A 19415-nucleotide genomic window follows, 5' to 3' on the forward strand; every position below is an offset into this window, starting at 1 on the left:
TTCTGTCCAAAGAGACCTTTTGCCAAGGCAGAATGTTCTTATCTTAAAAGGAGTTACAAAAAGAAATCACACCTCAGAGGTGAAGGACTGGCTCTGTACTAATGCACCTGACATGCTTTAAGGGGCACTTCCAAACAGAAGGAATATGAAAATCCATGTGACATCCAACAGCAAGGAAGACTTGTGGCCTCTGGGACACACAGTGAGGACAAGACTGGATTTGAGCAGACATAAACAGCAAGTTCTGCTTCACACCTGACAACCTAAAACAAGCTACATCTCAAAATGTCTCAAACATTAGTGCAGCTAGAATTTGAGTGCAAAAATTTTAAGTGTCCAGATACTACAGAGGGGACAGCTACATAAAGAGACCTACAGAACTATTCATGGTTCATAGGTTCATTCTGAATGCTTTTAATGGATTGTACAGATTTCTACACCTGGTTTTGTAAAGTACATTTTATTCCATACAGGACATGATACCATCTGGTAGATGAACACATCTTCTGCCCCATGATGAAGCAACAAGTGATCCCCTAAGCCTCTGGCTGATAACTTTTCAAAAAGATGTATTTCTTGGCTAATTGCAACATGGAAGAGTTCTTGCTGAAGAAAGCAGGATGCACTCCAGGTTTTGCTCACAGACCTCTCAAATGATTTTCACAGACACAGCAGGATCATATTGCAATAGAAGGGTCTTCCAATAACACAAAAGTTGACTGACACATTTTACTTTTACTTTGTAGATATAAAATCAACTTTTGCACTTCTTCCTATAGAAATATTCCACAAGTAAGAAGCAATGGATTAGAAACTAGGCAGAATCCCAACCATATAGACTGAAGGGAAGACAAAGGGAAATTCTCAGCTAAAACTTCTCATATACAGCAAGAATTTTGCTACATTCCCTTTCCCATAGCCAGGTACACTAAGTTAGATACATTAACTAACAAAACTTTTAGAAAGTTTAAAAAAACCCGAAACCAAACCAAAAGAAAATCACATCAGGTGTGTTTCCACCTGAAGAAGAAAGCCTGAACACAGTAGGCAAAAAGAAGATCCTGTTTTAAGGAAAATACCCTCTCCAATATTCATATATCATGCATCAGAGATACCCAGGACTGAACCACTAACACTGTGTGCTGCTAAAGCTTAGGCATATTGTAAATGCATTATGTGCTGCAAGCAGGATGTTGTCACATCAGCCTACCTGAAAACCTGAATAAAAGTTTAAACCAGTCTTCTTCCAGAATACATTTTACATATAAAAACAGTCTGCAGTTGGATCACCACCTTTCATCAAGGCAAAAGGTACAAGTTAACAACAGTCATAGTGATGACTCTTCAGCCTTCATCTTTTTTTTTGTCTGTCCATTGGAACCACATTGTAGATTCTGCCTTTTCTTTTTCTGTTGCTGTAACCTTTCCTCCTTCCTCTGTAGATATTCATCCATGTTATCAAATGAAGCCTTGTAGAGGTGTCTGTAGTAGCTTCCTGCACCAACAAAACCTGCAATTGGGCAAAGCAAGAACACAAGTGTTAATTCCCTTAGCAGTCTCATCAATTACTTCCTGTACTGTAACTATGGATAGTGGCATTTCAACTCATTTACTGTGGTCCTACCCACTTTATCAGCTTTCCAGTACCTATAGGGGGCTTACAGGAACGTTGGAGAAGGACTTTCCACAAGAGCATGTAGTAATAGGACAAGGGGGAATGGCCTTAAGCTGAAGGAGGGTAGATTTAGATTAGATGTTGGGAAGAAATTCCTCCCTGTGAGGGTGGTGAGACACTGGAACAGGTTGCCCAGAGAAGCTGTGGCTGCCCCATCCCTGGGAGTGTCCAAGGCCAGGTTGGACAGGGCTTAGAGGAACCTGGGATAGTGGAAGGTGTCCCTGCCCATGGTAGGGGGTTGGAATGGGATGATCTTTAAGGTCCCTTCCAACCCAAACCATTCTGTGATTCTGTGATACTTCCAGACTGACTGATGTGTCTTAAATCCTACAGAATCCTCAGCCAGGTTAAATAAGGACAATATGCAGGCATTAAGACTGGATTTAAGCAATGTAAGACTGGATTTAAACAATGTAATGATCACTTTTTTTAGGAGATGTAACTACCTTTGAATCACTAATTATGCACTGGAATAAGTGCTCATCAAGTGAGCCTCCCCTTACTAATTAACAATAATGAACCCTGTCATCTGAGCCGTCCTCCCTCTCCCAGCTGCAGACACAGCCGGGTACCTCCTATCAGAGTCATTTGTTCCACGGGCTAATTATGCTCAGAACCTCTTCCCCTGCCTGCTCTTTTTCCTTCTCCATGCCCATTTTCACTCAGACCTCATACTCCTAATTATCTGCCTGGCTGTGAACTATTAAGCCTGTAACATCTACAGGCAAACACCTCCCTTCTAGAGGAGTACCTGACTTAGATTTCAAAGACTGTACCAACCTAATTACCACTTAATGACCAACTTAATGACAGCTACATGCTAAATCAACACTAGATATTAAGGAGACTTTACACCAGACTGCACATTCCTGCAACTCTTCCATCTTTACGTATGGCCACTGTGAACAGATCAAAAGACTGGGGGGAACTGTAACACTTTCTTTAAGGAAGGTTCCCAGTCTCCCAGCGAAGTACAGGAGAGAAATTTCAATTAATAAAGTCTCAATACATAATTGAGACTTCAGTACATACCACAACTTTTCTCTACCCTGCACCACCACTGCCATTATTTCAGCTTCTAAATAAAGCTGGGTGTTCTTTAAACACAAAAAAATCCTGGAAACATTGGATGCTTCTGAACTAGTAAATGGGGCATTACTTTTTTTTCTGCCAGAGACTGGAAGTTGGGCAGAAATTAAGAACAAAATGAGCCATCCCTGGTATTAATCAATGTCATCTGTGATATCATCCAGGGTCAGACCTTCCAGCCACAGCAGGCTCCACGTACTCTGCCTTGCCAAGGTGGATCTGAATGGCCCATTTTTACAGCAAAGCTGCTCCTCCCATGGTTATTCCATTCTAACTGGCTCCACTGTACCTCTGATAAAAGTGTCACACCCAGGCAAGAGACAGGACAAACAACAGTACTTGACATGACAGCAGGAAGACAGACTCCAGCAGCTCTGTCACAGGGTGTTGAGACACATCCCTGTGATAAGGTGTCTACGGAAAACACTTATAATCCTGCAATTCAGCTCTAAATCCCTACATCATTTTGTGATAACAGTAACCTGAACACACTTCATGATCTACATTCACTTCCCAGTGATGAAACTGAGAAAACATCTGAACTGACCTCAACTCTAGTCTTGTTCCTAAATCTTGTTCTTTAGCTTCAAAAATTGCATTCCCTGGGCCTTCAGGCCAAATTTCTCACCTTCAAACACCGTCCAGTTGTCTTGAATATATTTTGACATCTTCTGCAATCCTTTGTCATCAGTTACAGCCTGGGAATAGAAGGAATGCTGCATGATATTCTGGGATTATTAAACAATTTAATGTTTCACAGCACAGTGAAAAATGCAACAGCTCTCAGAAGACTATAGTGACACAGAGCAAGTGTAAGCCTTTTGTGATCTCTTTGGGGCTCCTTTTTCCCAGGACTGGTATTGAAACCCAGACTGAAATCTCATGTTCTGCTGGGAAAGCTTTGGGGCTCAAATGAAAAGAAAATGGATGCCCACCTACTAATCTGTGAGGAAAAGGAGCATCACAAGAACACATAAGGTCAAAGACCATATTGAAAAGTTTCATTTGAAACCACTTCACAACTAGACCATAATTAGCTGCGGACTCACAAGCATAACAAATGAGTTTCCAGTTGTTTAATAGGTTGTTATCAGAGAACCTGATAGCACATCCCTCCAAATTTATTCCCTGTTCTCAGCGGAGGAAAAAAAAAAATAATTCCCTTAATACTCCCAGAATGCCTTGTCCTTCAAAGGATCCCTCAGAGGCAGGCACAAGGAAGGCTGTGTGAAAAGCATTCCTGAGCAAACCAGAAGGGATTTGGTTGTTCCATTTTTTTTTCTTATCTAACCCAGGAAACAGTTTAAAATACTGAGTGCAATGGTTGACAACCACTCTGCTTGATCCTGCTGTTCCAGATGTCAGCTTTGCTGGAGGATACACTGGTATTCATAACAAGCTCCTGACACCTTTGAGTTAAACACAGGTGAGAAACAGAATGAGATGTGCATCTATGGCTTTTATCCTTCTCAGGACATAGAGAAAAGTGCCTTTCAGCTTTCATGAAACATAATTAACTCCATTTTTGTTGTGGCCTCAAGACAACACAAAACATTTAGGATGTTAGCATTAGCAAGGTACCTTCCACTGTCCATCACATGCTCTGTACAACTGAAGAGGAGCTTCCTTGTCTTCCTGCAAAATCCACAGATCTCCCGTTTCCCCAAATGCAATGTCCCAACCTTTATGCTGCAAAGGGATTTGCTGCTTGTAAACGAGCTGCTGGGCAGTGGCATCGAGCTGAAAGATGTAGACTGTGGGAATACTTTTGAGAGGGAAAACTTAATTAGCATCATTGCAAAATCCACCTACATCCATCACTTGTACAGCAAACTACGGACACCCACTCTAATTCCAAGCAGAGCCAAAGCAAAGTCATTAGGAACTGCAAAAAAAAAAAATACTCTAGCACTTCAAGTGCAGTTTGATTACATGATCTGAGTCAGAAGCTGTAAATACCCAACATGTCAAATGGCTTTTCAAGTGTTACCTGAAAAAAAAGCAGTCAGTGCTGACTTCTCTTTAAAAGAAAAGGTAGTAAATGGAATTTCATAAGGATTACTAAAGATTTATATAAGGAATGTTGTATCATGGCACACTGACCTACAGGGCTTGAAGGAATATGTAGCTGAATGCCAGCCAAAATAAACCAGGAAAGGAATTACATGCCAGGGAGGGGAGGAAGGAATGAAAGGGACAGGACATCTTGACACAGCTGAAGAACAGGGCTCTGCCATTGTTCTCTTTTCCACCTCTCCCATCAGCACTCTCTCCTCTAACCACCACAGTCTCCACATGCAGAGATTCCTGACCTCCCTTGGAGAGGCAGGACACTTGAGCTCCCTCCTGAGTGGCCCACCAGGTCCCCATGACAGACCTGTTTAAAAGCACTGGGCTGTGGAGCTGAAAATAAAAGCCTGATGCAGAGCACAATGTGGCCCCTGGGCTAAGGAACAGGGCTTCCCCTTCCAGGGCCAGTGTGGATGTCCATGCAGAAGGTGTAATGGGAAGCAGCTAAGGCTCCTTACTTTGGCAAAAGTCCACTGAGGGGACAAACTGCCTCTTTCACTGTAGAGGCAGCTCTGGCAATCTCTCCCTTTCCTGTTGGCAAGCTTTTGTCAGGAAGAACAGCTTCCTTAGCAGACTTAAGGTGATGAGGAAAGAGGGCTTTTCCATTCCCACAGGATATTGCCCCACCAGATGCATCTGTAAGGCTCCCCAGTGCTCAGGCCCATCAGCTCCTGAGCACCCTCTCCTCACACAGACACACACATTTGAACCCAAAAGTCAATGTGGCCTCTCCACAGTTTTAAACAGAATGGCTGAACCCATTTACAGGTAACAGAAGTTTGGCTGCTCCATTGCCACAGCACCCTGAACAAAACGGGACCCAAACCACAGGGTCAGGCACAGCAATTTGGGGAGAACAGGGCTCTGGTACATCCAAGCCTCGAGTGTCCTCCTGTGAGGGAAAAGCATCACAAAATCTGCCAAACTGAACCAAGCAGGATAACCCTTTCACTCACCTCTATGCTCAGACCAAGCAAACAAGGACTCAGAGGCTCCCTGTGAGGCCACAGGCATGCCTGGGACATTTGGAGATCCACCAAGTACCAAGTACTGCAGGCTGGGGGAATGCTGTGAGAGCCAGCAAGGAAAGCTGCTCTTGCCTTTGCAGGAGGATTTGGGGCATTATTCCATTTATTCTTACCTGTCACATAGAATGGCAACATAACCACCTTGACAGCAGTAGGTTATTCTTGACACGGTGTATTTCTATTAGGAATAGAAAAAGAAACATCCTTGTAAGTTAAGACCATTCATGGGCAGAAAATTCACATTCCGTTTCACGTCTCAGCCTTTAAAATTTAGCAGATGTCTTAATTTACAGCAAGTTAAGCAACATAATTACCTTCAAAGTGCAGTCCAATTTATTTTTGTACCAGTGTTTGCTGGTTTATAAAGTTTTCCCTTCCACGCTCTCCAGAGATCCAATGTAAAGGTTTGAGTGAACCACTCTTAGCAGACAAACTAACACATGAAGGAAAAGTACACCACCTTCAAATATTCTCTCCTGCAGTGCTGTCAAATGACAAATGCTGATGGCAAAAACATTGACATTGAACCTGCTCTGCCAGAATATCACACCAGCAGCTTAGATATTACAAACACAGGCTATTAGCTGCTGTTATGTTTGTTAAAAAACAAAGACAGTGATGCATAGCTAATATCTCTAATATCCCTGCTGTGCTGTTTTCAACCTGTGTCTGGGTGAAGCCACACTGCTCCACAGAAAATGTGTTCTGAAGAACAAGAAACGACTGCCTGAGGCCATTTTCTTCATTAAAAAACCCCAAAACCAACACAACAACAACAAAAAAAACCCCACATCACACTCCTAATTTAGAAGCTATATAGTTTTGTCTGGGAGAGAAGCAGAGAAATACCTTTGCTGCACAAACCATACTACTTGAAATACATAACAACTGATTTGTGGCTCCTTGAGTGGGAAATAAGAACTTGAGAGGAGCAGAGAACCTGCAAGATGATGTCCTGGGGTGCCTTTTTCAGAAGTATCTGTTATATAACGTGAAAGACAAAACTGCAACAGCAGAAGGCAGGTTCTCAAGAATATTTTATAAGCAGTGACAACACCAGCACTTCTGATGACTAAAACCTTACTACTGGAGCAGCAGTGAGTTATTTCCTTTAGGGCAGGGAAAATACATCTTCCTGACACTGCTGGCAGGATTCTGATGCATCTTCAAGTCTTCTTTCATTTTATCCTCACCTCTTTCCTAACACAACACTGGTCACTAGACAGAACCTCTGGTTCACTAAGTGAAGCTGAATTTGGGAGTAACCACAGGATTTTAGCCTTGGAGCTACCAGCTGTATAGGCATTGTCAGGGTGTTTGTTTTGGAATTTTGCAATCAATGTAAGGAAGCAAAGCAAGCTGTACAGCTTCCAAATACTCAAGTCTGGAGGTTTAACAGCAGAAGACAACTATTTTGTCAACAGTACATGATGCAACTACTAAAAGATAAACCAACTGTGGGAAGGAAAGTTAATTAATGGTATAAATACAGCTGAAAACCAGGGTTCCACGGTGCATCTCCAGCAAATGAGAAGAAAAGATCCACTGTGTGATACAATCTCATGAGAGGGAAGCAAGAACAGCAGGCAGAGACTTTTCACTCACATGCTCAATTGCCTGCTTGTACAGAAGAGGAGCACTTTATAAAAACCATTATCAAAAGGACTGATATGTTTCAGGGCTCCTGGGAACAGATGGGACTAATCTCTTGCTACTCTGGAGAAACACAAAGTTGTTAGTCCACATTTAGCATCAGGACCCCTGTTTCACACAGACATAAAAAATGCTTATGGTTCCCAATACCTGGTAGGATGAGTGGGCTGAATGAGAAAGGTTCTCTGTAGCTAATAAGTCTAAATGTACTTTCTGCAGTACAGAGCCATTTACACCACAGCTCTGGAGCAGAACTGACAGCTCCTATTTATTGTAAACCACCAGTGGGTTCTTCAGACACTTGAGGGAAGAAGCCAAGAGATACATATATTAACAAAGCTGAAACCTGTGATATTTATTTCTAATAATAAAGCTCTGCCTTTCTACCTGTTGCCTGACAAACATGCAAGAAAGTGCCCACCTACACAGCCAAGTGCTTTGTTAGAGAGACAAAGGGTTCTGTGAACCTCAATTAGGCAGCAGCTTTCCCCCACCCTCACTGGGGGAGGGAGGAGGAGGATGATTTTTGCTTTGAACCAAGTTTTATTCACAGCTGGAAAGAGACAAAAAAATGTAACTTCTTTCCAAGCTCTTTCCTTCCCATGTGTGGGCAAGTTAACAATCAGCAAAGGAAATGCAAGACCTACAGTAGTATCTTGGTCAAGGACAAGCCCATGAAATCAGTTAAGGAAGAGCTAAAGGAACAGTCTGTGATAAACAGATGTTCACTTGATACTCTCTGAACTAATCAGGGTTTATGCAACACTGTTATCAGTCTGGCAACATGTTAAAATTATATTTTGATGTCATCTGGGAGAAGAGGTGACCCTATAAGAAATTACTGTACTGGTGCACTGGGGTAGAGTTGTGCAATTCACATTCTGGACTTTAAACAAGCTTCTGCTGTCAAGAGGATCAGATGAGGTGAAAGCTCTGAAGCAGGAAAAATATTTATATAGCACTATGGAATTAGAGAATTACTCCCATTCTAGTGGGAAAATGAACTGAGGATCTGCAACCCATCAGCTGAAACCAATGCTACACTGCTCAAAACACTCCTACATTCCCAAAACAGACACATATTCATCATCTGCCAAGCAAAATAAGCCCACATTTTTGTGCTCACATGACCCATCATTACTGATGATTCCATTCTCATTGTGCTTCAAGCTGTGTCTCAAGCTTCAGAGCATCCACAGTGTTTATTAATGGTAAAAATGAATTATAACACTAAAGAAAAGAAAAAGCACTTCTATCTTTGGTTGCAGACTCATTTGCAGACAATGTGCTAATTACAACCTGTAAAGTGCAGACTCAAGAGATTGTTTCCTTAAATTCAGACTGTTAAATGTCTCACTAGGTTGTGAAGATGATCTGTGATACACCTGGATGCACAGCATGGCTAAATACTGTCACCAGACGTCACCTCTGACATTTCTAGCACTATGATGCCATCAAAACACAAGTCTCCTTTCCCTCTGAAACACCTGTAAGGGTGGGCAGTCAGCAGGATTTCACAGATTCAAGAAACAGGACAGCCTGGAGCTTCCAAAACCACCATCAGGAGACACATGGAAGTGGATGGAACAAGTGCAAAACACCGCAGGAATGGGGTTTATTAAATGATTGCTGTGTTATATTTATTAGCTCACGGTTTGTGGGCTTTCCCTTTCTGTCTTTGCTTACTCACACCAAGATAAAGAAGCTAAACAGAGACTCCTCAAACAAAGAGCACCCCAGATTTCTCCTGAGACATCAGCATAAAGAGTACCCTATGGAAGGGACTTTATCAGGTGTGTTAGGAGACAAGGCAAGTATTAGTAAACTGCAGTCAAGAGCCTTCAAAAACATTCTGAAAGAGTAAAAAAATATTTTTAAATCAATTCCTGCCTGCAGTAACTAAGTTTTTTGAAATTTGTTAGTTTATCTGATGCTACATTTATAGTCCATTACATAGCTTAATATTATTTTGATAAAATTCTAAGCAGTGAAGTTAAGATTCAGTGTGAGACCAAGCACTGTTAATTTACATGTAAGCCATCTTACTAAATGCTAAGCCAGACTAAGCAACAAGTAGCATTTTTAAAATTAATCATTGGATTCCCCACTTCACAGCTAGTTGCTTACTAGTCCTCAGTGATCCTATAAACCTAGAAGGCAAAATATTTTAAAATAAAATCATTATTCCCTCCAAAAGAAGTTCCTTGCAAGGTTGCTGCAGACATGGATTGCATGGCTACCAAACCACATTGTTTCAACAAAGCACTCTTATTAGCTACTCCCTGAGCCACTTATTTCCAGAAGGTTGTACATGGTAATTCTGTAGGTTTGCCTCACACTCAGTTCTCCCTTCCTCACTCAAATCCTGCTGCACCCAGACTATCAGTGGATACCAACTAGATGGGCTCATCACCTCATTTTGTAACCCCTGGTTTTCACTTGTGAAAAAACCCAGCAACAGCTTCTTCAAATATTTCAAGCACCAACATCAAGTTGGAATGAGCCAGAGGCCTTGTGAATGTGCATGACAGGTACCTGGCTGAGGTGTGCTTTAAAATACACTTTCAAGCTCAGGAGCAGGTTGAATTGTCCATATAGACACCACCCAGAATCCCTGCTAACTCTGGGCCAAAATCAAAAGATTTCCAATATCTGAGCCTTGAAAGCTGTGATACAAGTGGTTCCCAACTGTGTGGAGAGGCCAAGCACGACATACTTTGACTACTGAACCCATAACATAACACAAGGGAGGGAAGACAGAGCTTGTCAATTCAATTCCAGCTTGGACATGGATTCCACAGTGGATCTGTCTCAAAAGCCATGCATGGATACAGGCTTCCCATTCCCTAACACCTGGGAAACAGCTGTGGTCTTCAGAGAAAGAAGTGTTTTTAGACATTCCCAGGACAAACACACCCAGCAGGATGGGTGGTAACTCTTTAAACAACCCAACAGGTCAGCAGCTGGTTTAACACCATCCACACAGCTGGGACAGGGACTGGTGCTGTTTCACTGCTAACAAGTCTTATGACACACCACAGCACGAGAAAGAACAAAACCAGAGGTCAAACACAACCAGAACGACTGCTCACATCAGAGTAACACCTCAGATCACAGCAGCACCCCAAATTGTGTGTGTGACACCACTCAAGTACGGGCTGGAAGCTCAGGAGAGCCCCTGGGGTATTCAGTTTTCATGTAAGACTCATAGATTTTAATTTTGGACACTATCCAGCTGCAGAACAACCTAAAGGAACAAGCCCAGTTTTGACTCCACAGGGCAGTACTGCAGGTCACTGGTTACAAATATTACAAAGCTGCTTTTTTGCTCAGAAAAATTGCAACTTTAACACTTCATTTGAAATTTTAAGCATTTTAAAAAATGGGTGAATGTTTAGATCTTTCCAAGATATTGCCTGACTAACATAGCACCTGTGTTTTTGGAAAAAAATTCAAGTGAAGGCTTTGTCTACCATGCAGAACTTGTATTTGGGAAGAATTACAAGCAGCTTCTTCTGGTCACTGCTTGGTACTTTTTATAAATGCACACAAGACACAGGAATGGATTTCAGGGACTTTCCTCCTTTCCCAAAATCCCAGGCTACTGTAACAGTTTTTAGGTCTCACATAAGTTCTAAACTCACTGACTGAAGGGAGACACTTTTAACAAAATTACCTGGTCAGTTTTGGCTGCCTCGGGCCCACAGATGCTGCTTAGCTGACAGCAGTGCACTTCTTCTCCACTTTTATATTCCCAGAGTCTCAGAGTCGAGTCCTGAACAGATGGAAGTGGACACAAGTCTATTACTAACAGCACCTCAGGCAAAGAGAAGCCACTCATGGCCTTCAGCTAAACCTTATTTCCCTGAAGAGCTCCCCACAGAAGCTGCTAAATAGTCACTTAGTTAAGACCTCAAATTGCAGATAAAGCATTTTAATTAACATAATTTTCCCCTCCATTCTAAATTATTCAATCATGCTAATTTTAATTCCCCTTTTGAAGTGGAAATTGGGTAGCTGGAGAAGTGCATTTCAAGTCTGTCTCCAATAGCACAGTAACACATGTGCTCAGCATTCTAATGGCAATTCTTTCAGGCTGCCCTTCTCTGCCCCCTGCTCTTGTTATCATCCAAATTCTCATTTGATTTAGTAACCTCCAGGAGAGAAGCTAAACACCTCTCTGGAAAAACAGAGTCATCAAAGGGCATTTGCTAACAATGAAATACAGTCGTGCACAGCACTAACACTGGAGCTGCTTAAATAATTAGAGGGACAAGAGCCTCAGGGAAGCAAATGCTAAGAATTATTATGATCTTCACATCTTCACAGAACACACTGTTTGTTTCCTATGCAGTTTTGGCAGTCTGGGAAACAAAATAACAGTTTCCCTTCTTTTAGACCAACACCATCTACTTGCTCTGTGCAGGTCTGGCATGGCAGCAGGATGCCATCAATTTAGGAAAAGGGCTGGGGAGGGAAAGGAGGGAAAACTCCCTTCTTCAGTCCTCACCCAAGCACTGTGCAGCACTGCACTGCAACCTCTGCACAACATGCTCTGGATGAGAACATACTGAAAAGAACATAATTCAGAGCGAGTCTCACAGGGGAAAGCACATGGGAGGGTGTAGAGAGGACAATTTCCTCATCTTAAACCTCAGAAAAATAATAATCTGTGATTCTAAGTCGTTCATTCTCAAGACACTCATCATCATGGCAGGCTGGCACAAAACCCATTTGATTCAAAGTTCTTCAATGGCCCAATGATTGAAGTCTGTCTGTGCTCCAAAGCAAGCATTCATGTTGAAGAAATACTCAGGACATTGATTTTGCCATCCCAGAGATGGCTTTTACTATAAGCACAGTAAAAGGCTCTTATATGTTCTACCAATAGAGTGGTTGAATACTGAACAGAAAGCCAAGAAAAGGAGGGAAGGAGAGAAGGCTGTGCTGTAAACTAGGAAAGATTATTCCAAATATCCCAAGGTACTTGGCCAAACCACTAGTCTAAAGTTTAAAAAAAAAGAAAACAAAACAATTTTTCCAAAGAAATTGCAATACATACCCCAGAGGCTGACAACAGCAGATCAGGACAGTTGGGTATTACAAATATTTTGCTTACAAACCTAAAGGGAAAGCAGTCAAAAGTTGAACTCTCTTGCATGACACTCTGGTCTTTAAACACACACAGTAAGAAAAACCACCAATTTTAAAGAGAACCTTAAAATAAACAAACAGACTTTCCACATCAAGATAATGAGGAGGAAGAACAAAACAGGTCTATGGTACTTAGTATATATGCACTACACAAACTACTGACTTTCTATTTAATAAAGAAATATATTCCCCCACCTGCACTCAGGGAATTCTACTGACTTCCTCCCAGCTGAGAACACTGTCATTTAGATCAAAAAATGCCAGTGGAGACAGATGTACTCAGGTAGCATGTTGTCCTTTCTCAGTTCATGATGCACATTAAAAACATTAACCAACAGATTCTTTTAAAACACACCAGTGATGGTTTTAATACTGCTGTGTCTACCATGACTTGTCTTTGGTGAGTACTGAGGACCTGAACTTTTGGAGTTCATTATTATCTTAGAGCTCAGCAACCTAAAGCACAGTGACCTGAGCAGAACATTACCTGAGTGGAACAGTCTTGCTTTTGAAAACAGGCACAATTTTGAGGCCATGGAGTAAAAAAAAACAGAAGAGATTTGGTCACTGTAATACAAACTTTCATGTCAAAGCAGAAATGGCAGGTGCCTGCAGGCAAAATAGATCCAGCAAGAATCACCACATGCCCCATGGAGAGGAAAAAATTCAGGACTGTGAAACAAGACAATCACAGCTGCTTTATGTAACCCTTTCTTATGCATTCCTAATTTAAATATTGATTTTTTAGATGTATTCCAGGCCAGGTTGGACAGGGCTCTGAGCAACCTGATCTAGTTGAAGATGTCCCTACTTATTGCAGGGGGATTGGATTAGATCACTTTTAAAGGTCCCTTCCAACCCAGACCATTCAATGACTCTATCTCAGACCAGGGTCTTGTTTAATATGATTTGAGGAGACAATTTCATACACTGAGGGTGGATGTGCAGGGAAGGGCTGCACACAATGACTTTTGCCCACAATGAACTCACTCTCTGTGTCCCATACAGTAGGATACAATACTGTAAGGAGCCTTTGTCAAGCTGACTCTGATCTTCTCATCTCTGTCTGCAGAGAGGATGTACTGGTCATCAGGACTCAGAGCCTGTTGGTAAAGGGAGAGTTTTAGTGCCCAGTAGTTCAAGGCTTGTAATTCTCCTTAACTAGGAAAACAGAAAAGCAGTAAACTATCTGTATCTGCTCATTCCAAAAGGCAGCTGAAAACACTAAGTCCCTCTTTTCCCCTGACAATTTAAGCATAAATCTTTATGACAGTAATTTTCTCCCTCACTAAGACAAGAGATGTTGACTTCCAAGTCCAGTAAAAGCCACTGTACAGGTGGAAATCCCACTGACACTAAAAAGAAACTTATCACATTGAAACAGCTCAACTGACATGACAGACTGGGTGAATTCCCATATATATTCCATCACCAAATCTTTTTCAACATTCCCAGGACAGATAACCCTTTTGATAAGCTTCTTTCCTTGCCAAACTTTGATGACACGAACTCAAGTGAGAAGTAATCCAGTCCACACACATTATATTAAAAAAAATCCCTCATAAATCTGGGACAAAAGCAACAATCCCTCATAAATCTGGGACAAAAGCAACAATCCCTCATAAATCTGGGACAAATACAACCAGGAATGCAGATTTGTACAGTAGATACACAATGCACACACTCACCACATCCAACAGCAGAGACACATGACCCAGCTCAAGTTTTCCATCTGCCTGAGGTTCTGTTATTGAGTAAGAATAGACATCACCAGACTTGTCTGCAACGAAAATCTTATCCTCTGCAGCTGTAATAACCAGGGCTGTGCATCTCCTGTTCACAAACCTGAAAGAAAAATGGCACACCTTGAACAGCTCTGGAGGACAGATTCAGCAAGTCTGAAAGTAAAACACACCAAGAGACTGCACAAAAAAAACCCTCTCAAATGCAACATTCTCTAAATGGCAGCAATGAGAATAACATTGTGGGGTTGAAATAGCTCTTTTGAGAACTAGTGAATGTCTGAACTATGTAATAGCAAACACCTGGGGGGGAGAAAAAAAAAAGGAGATCATTAAAGTTCATGACTGCATTTTGCTTTGGTACCTACTCAACTGAGCACTTGGCCTAGGCAGCATGCCAAGATTCTAAAGAAGGCCAATGATCTTTCTTGCACTCTCCATAACAAAAATACAAGTTAAATATGCAGAAAAGACAAGGTAGGATTTGTCCTTAGGAGCAACACATTTAAAAACTGGGTAGAAACTACTTTTCCAGTCACCACTTTGTGCTGTGAAAAGAAGCCCTTCCTCACAGCCTGAGTCAGAGAGTCACAGTCTCAGGGCACCTTGTCCAGGCAAAGCCCTGAACTTGAACTCTGACTTTCCCTCATCATCTGCCAGCATCTTACAGTTCCAGTTGCCAGTGTAGCAGGTAACAGTTTTCTTACAACTACTCAGATAAATATAAGGACCATATATGCCAGAAAACTTATGTCCTGTTTGTTAATACAGGCCTGTGGATGCCAAGGATCATGTGGAATGGACATTTATATTCACCCACTCTGAAATTCAGTGGCCATCTGGAAGCAAAAAACCAATATACTACACTTCAGGTAGGAAGACAGAAATTCTAATCATTTTTAGGGGCTGTTTAAAGGAACACCACAACAACAGGAATTGTATAGGACAAGAATGCCTACTAACACACTGCAGGCCAGACAACACAATTCCAAAACAGTTTACCTTGCCAACAAGAATAAGTCTTGCTCCAAATTCATTGTTCTACTCAGGATCTTAAGCACAAAGATTCAAAAGTTCCCCTTTGTCTGAAATGAGCTGACTACAAAAGGCAGCACCACACGAAACTTATACAGCTTGCCACAAAACACAGATATAAGTTACAGAGCTCAATTTTGGCATTCCTTTATCCATGCAGACAGTCTTTAGTCTGTTTCCCAGTTTCCTAATAGGAGGTAATGACGTTCCCAAAAAAATCCAGCTGTGGTCCTAGTTGACCTTTTAGCAGAAAGTAAACCACCAAACAATTATCCCAGGGCACGTTACAGGCAAGACACACAAGGCAGGGCAGCAGGGAAGGCAGAACACAGAATGAACAGAGTTTTGCCATTTCTGGCTTTGTCACAGAATCACAGAATATCCTGAGCTGGATGGGACCCACAAGGATCATCGAAGTCCTACCCCTGACTCTGCACCTTGAGCTCTGTCAGCCTTGGTGCTGTGACCACTGCCCTGGGGAGCCTGTTCCAGTGCCCAGCTACCCTCTGGGGGAAGACTCTTTTCCTAATATCCAACCTAAACCTCCCTGACAAAGCTTCATGCCGCGATTACTTCCTCACTCCAACACTGTTTAACCCGCCAGAGGTCCATCCTGCACCCTACACACACAGCCAAGCTACAGACATTCCATTCTGGTTTGCAACCGGGGCCTCACGTTTGTCAGAGACCACCAAAAGCAGAGTTGTCACAAGCTCAGCTACTTTCTCAGAAAGCCCTTCCTGGTCCTTTTTTTTTTTTTGTACAGACAATTGTCACAAGCAGCAGCAGAAATCTTGTAACTGGAGGACCTCTGGTGGACAGCTGCAGGCTGTTTCCTCAAGAGGAATGTACAGAAGGAAAACAGCTGCAGCACCTCTAAAGATGCACTTCAAAAAAAAGTCACAAACTCCCCAAAACATCTCCTCCTCCAAATCAAAACAGACAATGCACTCACTGAACTGCTCAGCATCACTATTACAGACCCCAATCTGAAGTGTTCACTAGGAGTGGGTAAAGTTTCAGTTCTTAAAGATGCAAATACTGTATTTTGGAACAAGAAAAGAGATTATCTTCCCTTGGCCAATGATGTAAATATCTGCAGTCTCACTCTTGGTGTGGGGCAGACCATGCATCATTTCTTAACAAATATCTCTGGAGTCCCAAAAACATGAAATTCTTTTGAGCAAGGGAAAACAAACAAAAAAACCCAAACAACAACAACAACAAAAAGCTTAGTGATAACAAATATCAACATACCAAGTACTCCTATTTCAGAACTCTGAATCAATCAGCCATAACTCCAAAGTGATATGCAACATCCTGCTGCCTTACCTGACACTAACACATTCCCAGGAAGGCTTTGTCCGGAACAGGATCAGACGTTTGTTGTCATCTGTCAAGGCAAAATAATCCCCTGATGGGGAGAAGGCAAAAGCCAGGATGTCATCAGTTCCTTTATCTGTTGCTTTTCCATCCTGCCTAATAGAGAGAAGGGGAATAGTTCACAACAAGAGACACCAAAGTCCTTGAGAAGGCTGTTCTTACACCACCACGAAGGCTCGTGAAGAACAAGCAAAATCCTAAAAAGTTTTATTTATGCTTAAGAGGTTCAGCCAATTTGAACATTAATACAAAGAAAAAAGCCATGGAAAAGAAAACTGATATAAAGTCTAAGCCTTGCCTGAATACTTGCTTTAACAAACAAACCAACCACATTAGAGTTTGTGCTTTCAGAGCTTGATTCAAAGTTAGGTGAAATCAGTAAAACTGGCTACAGGTAAAACAATGTCCACTGGTTGAATTTAAACTAAGAAAAATACTTTTTCAGTTTTGAACTCTCATGACTTAGAAAATGGACCTGAAGGAGAAGTTATGTAATTGGTTTGTGGGGTCTTTTTTTTTGTCTTAGATGGTATAATAAAAAATGCAGCATTTTTACATAAATGTCTTGAATGAGAACAATCACTGAGATTCATTTATTACAGAATCACAGAATGGTTTGGGTTGGAAGGGACCTTAAAGATTATCTCATTCCAACTCCCCTGCCATTTGAGCAGGGAAACTCTTCATTAGACCAGGTTGCTCAGAGCCCCATCCAGCCTGGCCTTGAACACTGCCAGGGATGGGGCATCCACAGCTTCCCTGTACTACTGGTGTTTCTCTAACAAATAAAAAAGAGTACAGTGACGTCTCTGGAATGAAGCAAAGAAAAACATACACACAAACCCATCAGGGTTAGCAAAACCAACCCATCACCTGCTCAAGGAGTCATCCTGTGACTCTTTTATTGCCTTCGCTGCCACACCACCTCAGGAGGAGATGCCCCCTCCAGGAACACAGAGACTGCAGAGCAGATTTCCTCACCCTTTATCTCCCAAGGTCTTCTTCTCCGCGCTGACACAATCGTACACGAAGAGACTCTCACCACTGCAAAATTGAAAGAAGACTAAACCCACCGGGACTAGAACAACCATGAGCTTAACTACGAAGGGTGGCAACTCTTTTGGAACATGCTCTTATGTCATGGTTACTTGCACAGCTGACCCCCATCTTGAGGGACAACCTCTGCCCAAGGGGGCTCCCAGAGTGCTGCAGATGTGGCCAAAGCTTAAAACCTTGGATTGCACAGAGATGCCAAAAAAGAAATCGTCATCTGCTGGCAAAGGAACCCTGTATTTTACACATATTTCACTCGTGTCAGACTTGACATTATCTGTCAGCAGCATCCACCCAGTCACAGAATCATAGAATTGTCAGGTTTGGAAGGGACCTCTGGAGATCATCCAGTCCAAGGCAGGGTCACCTGGAGCAGGTGATACAGGAACTCCTCCAGGTGGGTTTGGAATGTCTCCAGAGAGGGAGACTCCACGTCTTCCCTGCATTGCTGGCCCAGTGCTCTGCCACCCTCAAGGTACAGAAGTTCATCCTCACGTTGAGGCGGAACTTCTTGTGTTTTATTTTATGGCCGTTGCTCCTTGTCCTGTCATTGGGCACCACAGAAAAGAGCCTGGCACCATCCTCCAACACCCACCTTGGAGATATTTATGTGCATCTTACTCATAGACATCAAATACACAGTTATTTTATATGTGACTCTTGTGGATGGTCCTTTGCAGGGCCAGGGGCTGGACTGGATGATCCTTGTGGGTGCCTTCCAACTCAGTGTATGCTGTGAGATATATATATATATACACACATACATATCAACATACTCTCTATATAATTCTGTATTATATGTATATTATATACATTTATAGTTTTAAATAAAAGCTATATGTCACATACATTATATGTGTGTGTATATATCATATAACTGCATATTATTATATGTTCTGCTACATATGTTGTATACATTTATCACTATATGCATAATCTATGTTATATGCATACGTGTATATGTTATATATATGTATATGTGTACACATATATAAATGTGCGCATTTATGTGTGTATATATATATATATGTACGTACGTAACACATATATAATCAATGTTAACGTACAGTCGTTCACACAGCAGTGACCGGCACCTCGTGGAGGAAAACCGTGAAAGTATAAAAAGTTTAAAAGCCAGGTCTCTGTAGCAGAAGACGCCGACAAGAAGCGCGGAAAAGCCACAAAAAGCAGCGCGGGCAGCGGCTCTGGGGCTCTCCCCTCACCTCCCACCGCAGGGCACACGCACGGCCGGACAGGCCCGCGGCAAACCCGCCCAGCACTGACCCGGGCTCCCCACACCGCCGCCAGCAGCCTTCCCCCGCCGCTGGCCACCATCAGGGCCCCGCGGAGCGCCAGGGTCGAGGCGGGCCCGGCGGCTGGCGACCTCCGGCAGGTGCTTCAATTCAGTGCCCATCGCCGGTGGCTCCTTCTCCTATCCTCTCCTCCTCCCTCAGCGCCCGCCATGCGCTCGACCGCCGCCGCAGCACGCGTACGTCACCGCGCCGCGCCCGAACCTCACCCGCGCCGCCCGCC

General features: G+C 42.5%; 1 protein-coding gene across 1 annotated transcript; it reads right to left on the reverse strand.

Annotated features, from left to right (window-relative positions):
- Positions 1-383: 383 nt before the first annotated feature.
- Positions 384-19346, reverse strand: WDR4 (WD repeat domain 4). The gene is made up of 12 exons (XM_018083912.2): positions 19340-19346; positions 19167-19206; positions 17811-17873; positions 16779-16925; positions 14358-14514; positions 13660-13772; positions 12578-12638; positions 11192-11290; positions 5976-6040; positions 4346-4529; positions 3393-3462; positions 384-1510 (listed from the first exon to the last, which is right to left on the reverse strand). Exons 1-12 carry the CDS (start codon positions 19344-19346, stop codon positions 1329-1331), a joined length of 1188 nt encoding a protein of 395 aa, XP_017939401.2. The 3' UTR covers positions 384-1328.
- Between the last annotated feature and the right edge of the window lie 69 nt (positions 19347-19415).

Source organism: Manacus vitellinus, unplaced genomic scaffold (genome assembly GCF_001715985.3).
Source record: "Manacus vitellinus isolate BGI_N305 unplaced genomic scaffold, ASM171598v3 scaffold_7_pilon, whole genome shotgun sequence".
Classification (NCBI taxonomy): Eukaryota; Metazoa; Chordata; class Aves; order Passeriformes; family Pipridae; genus Manacus; species Manacus vitellinus.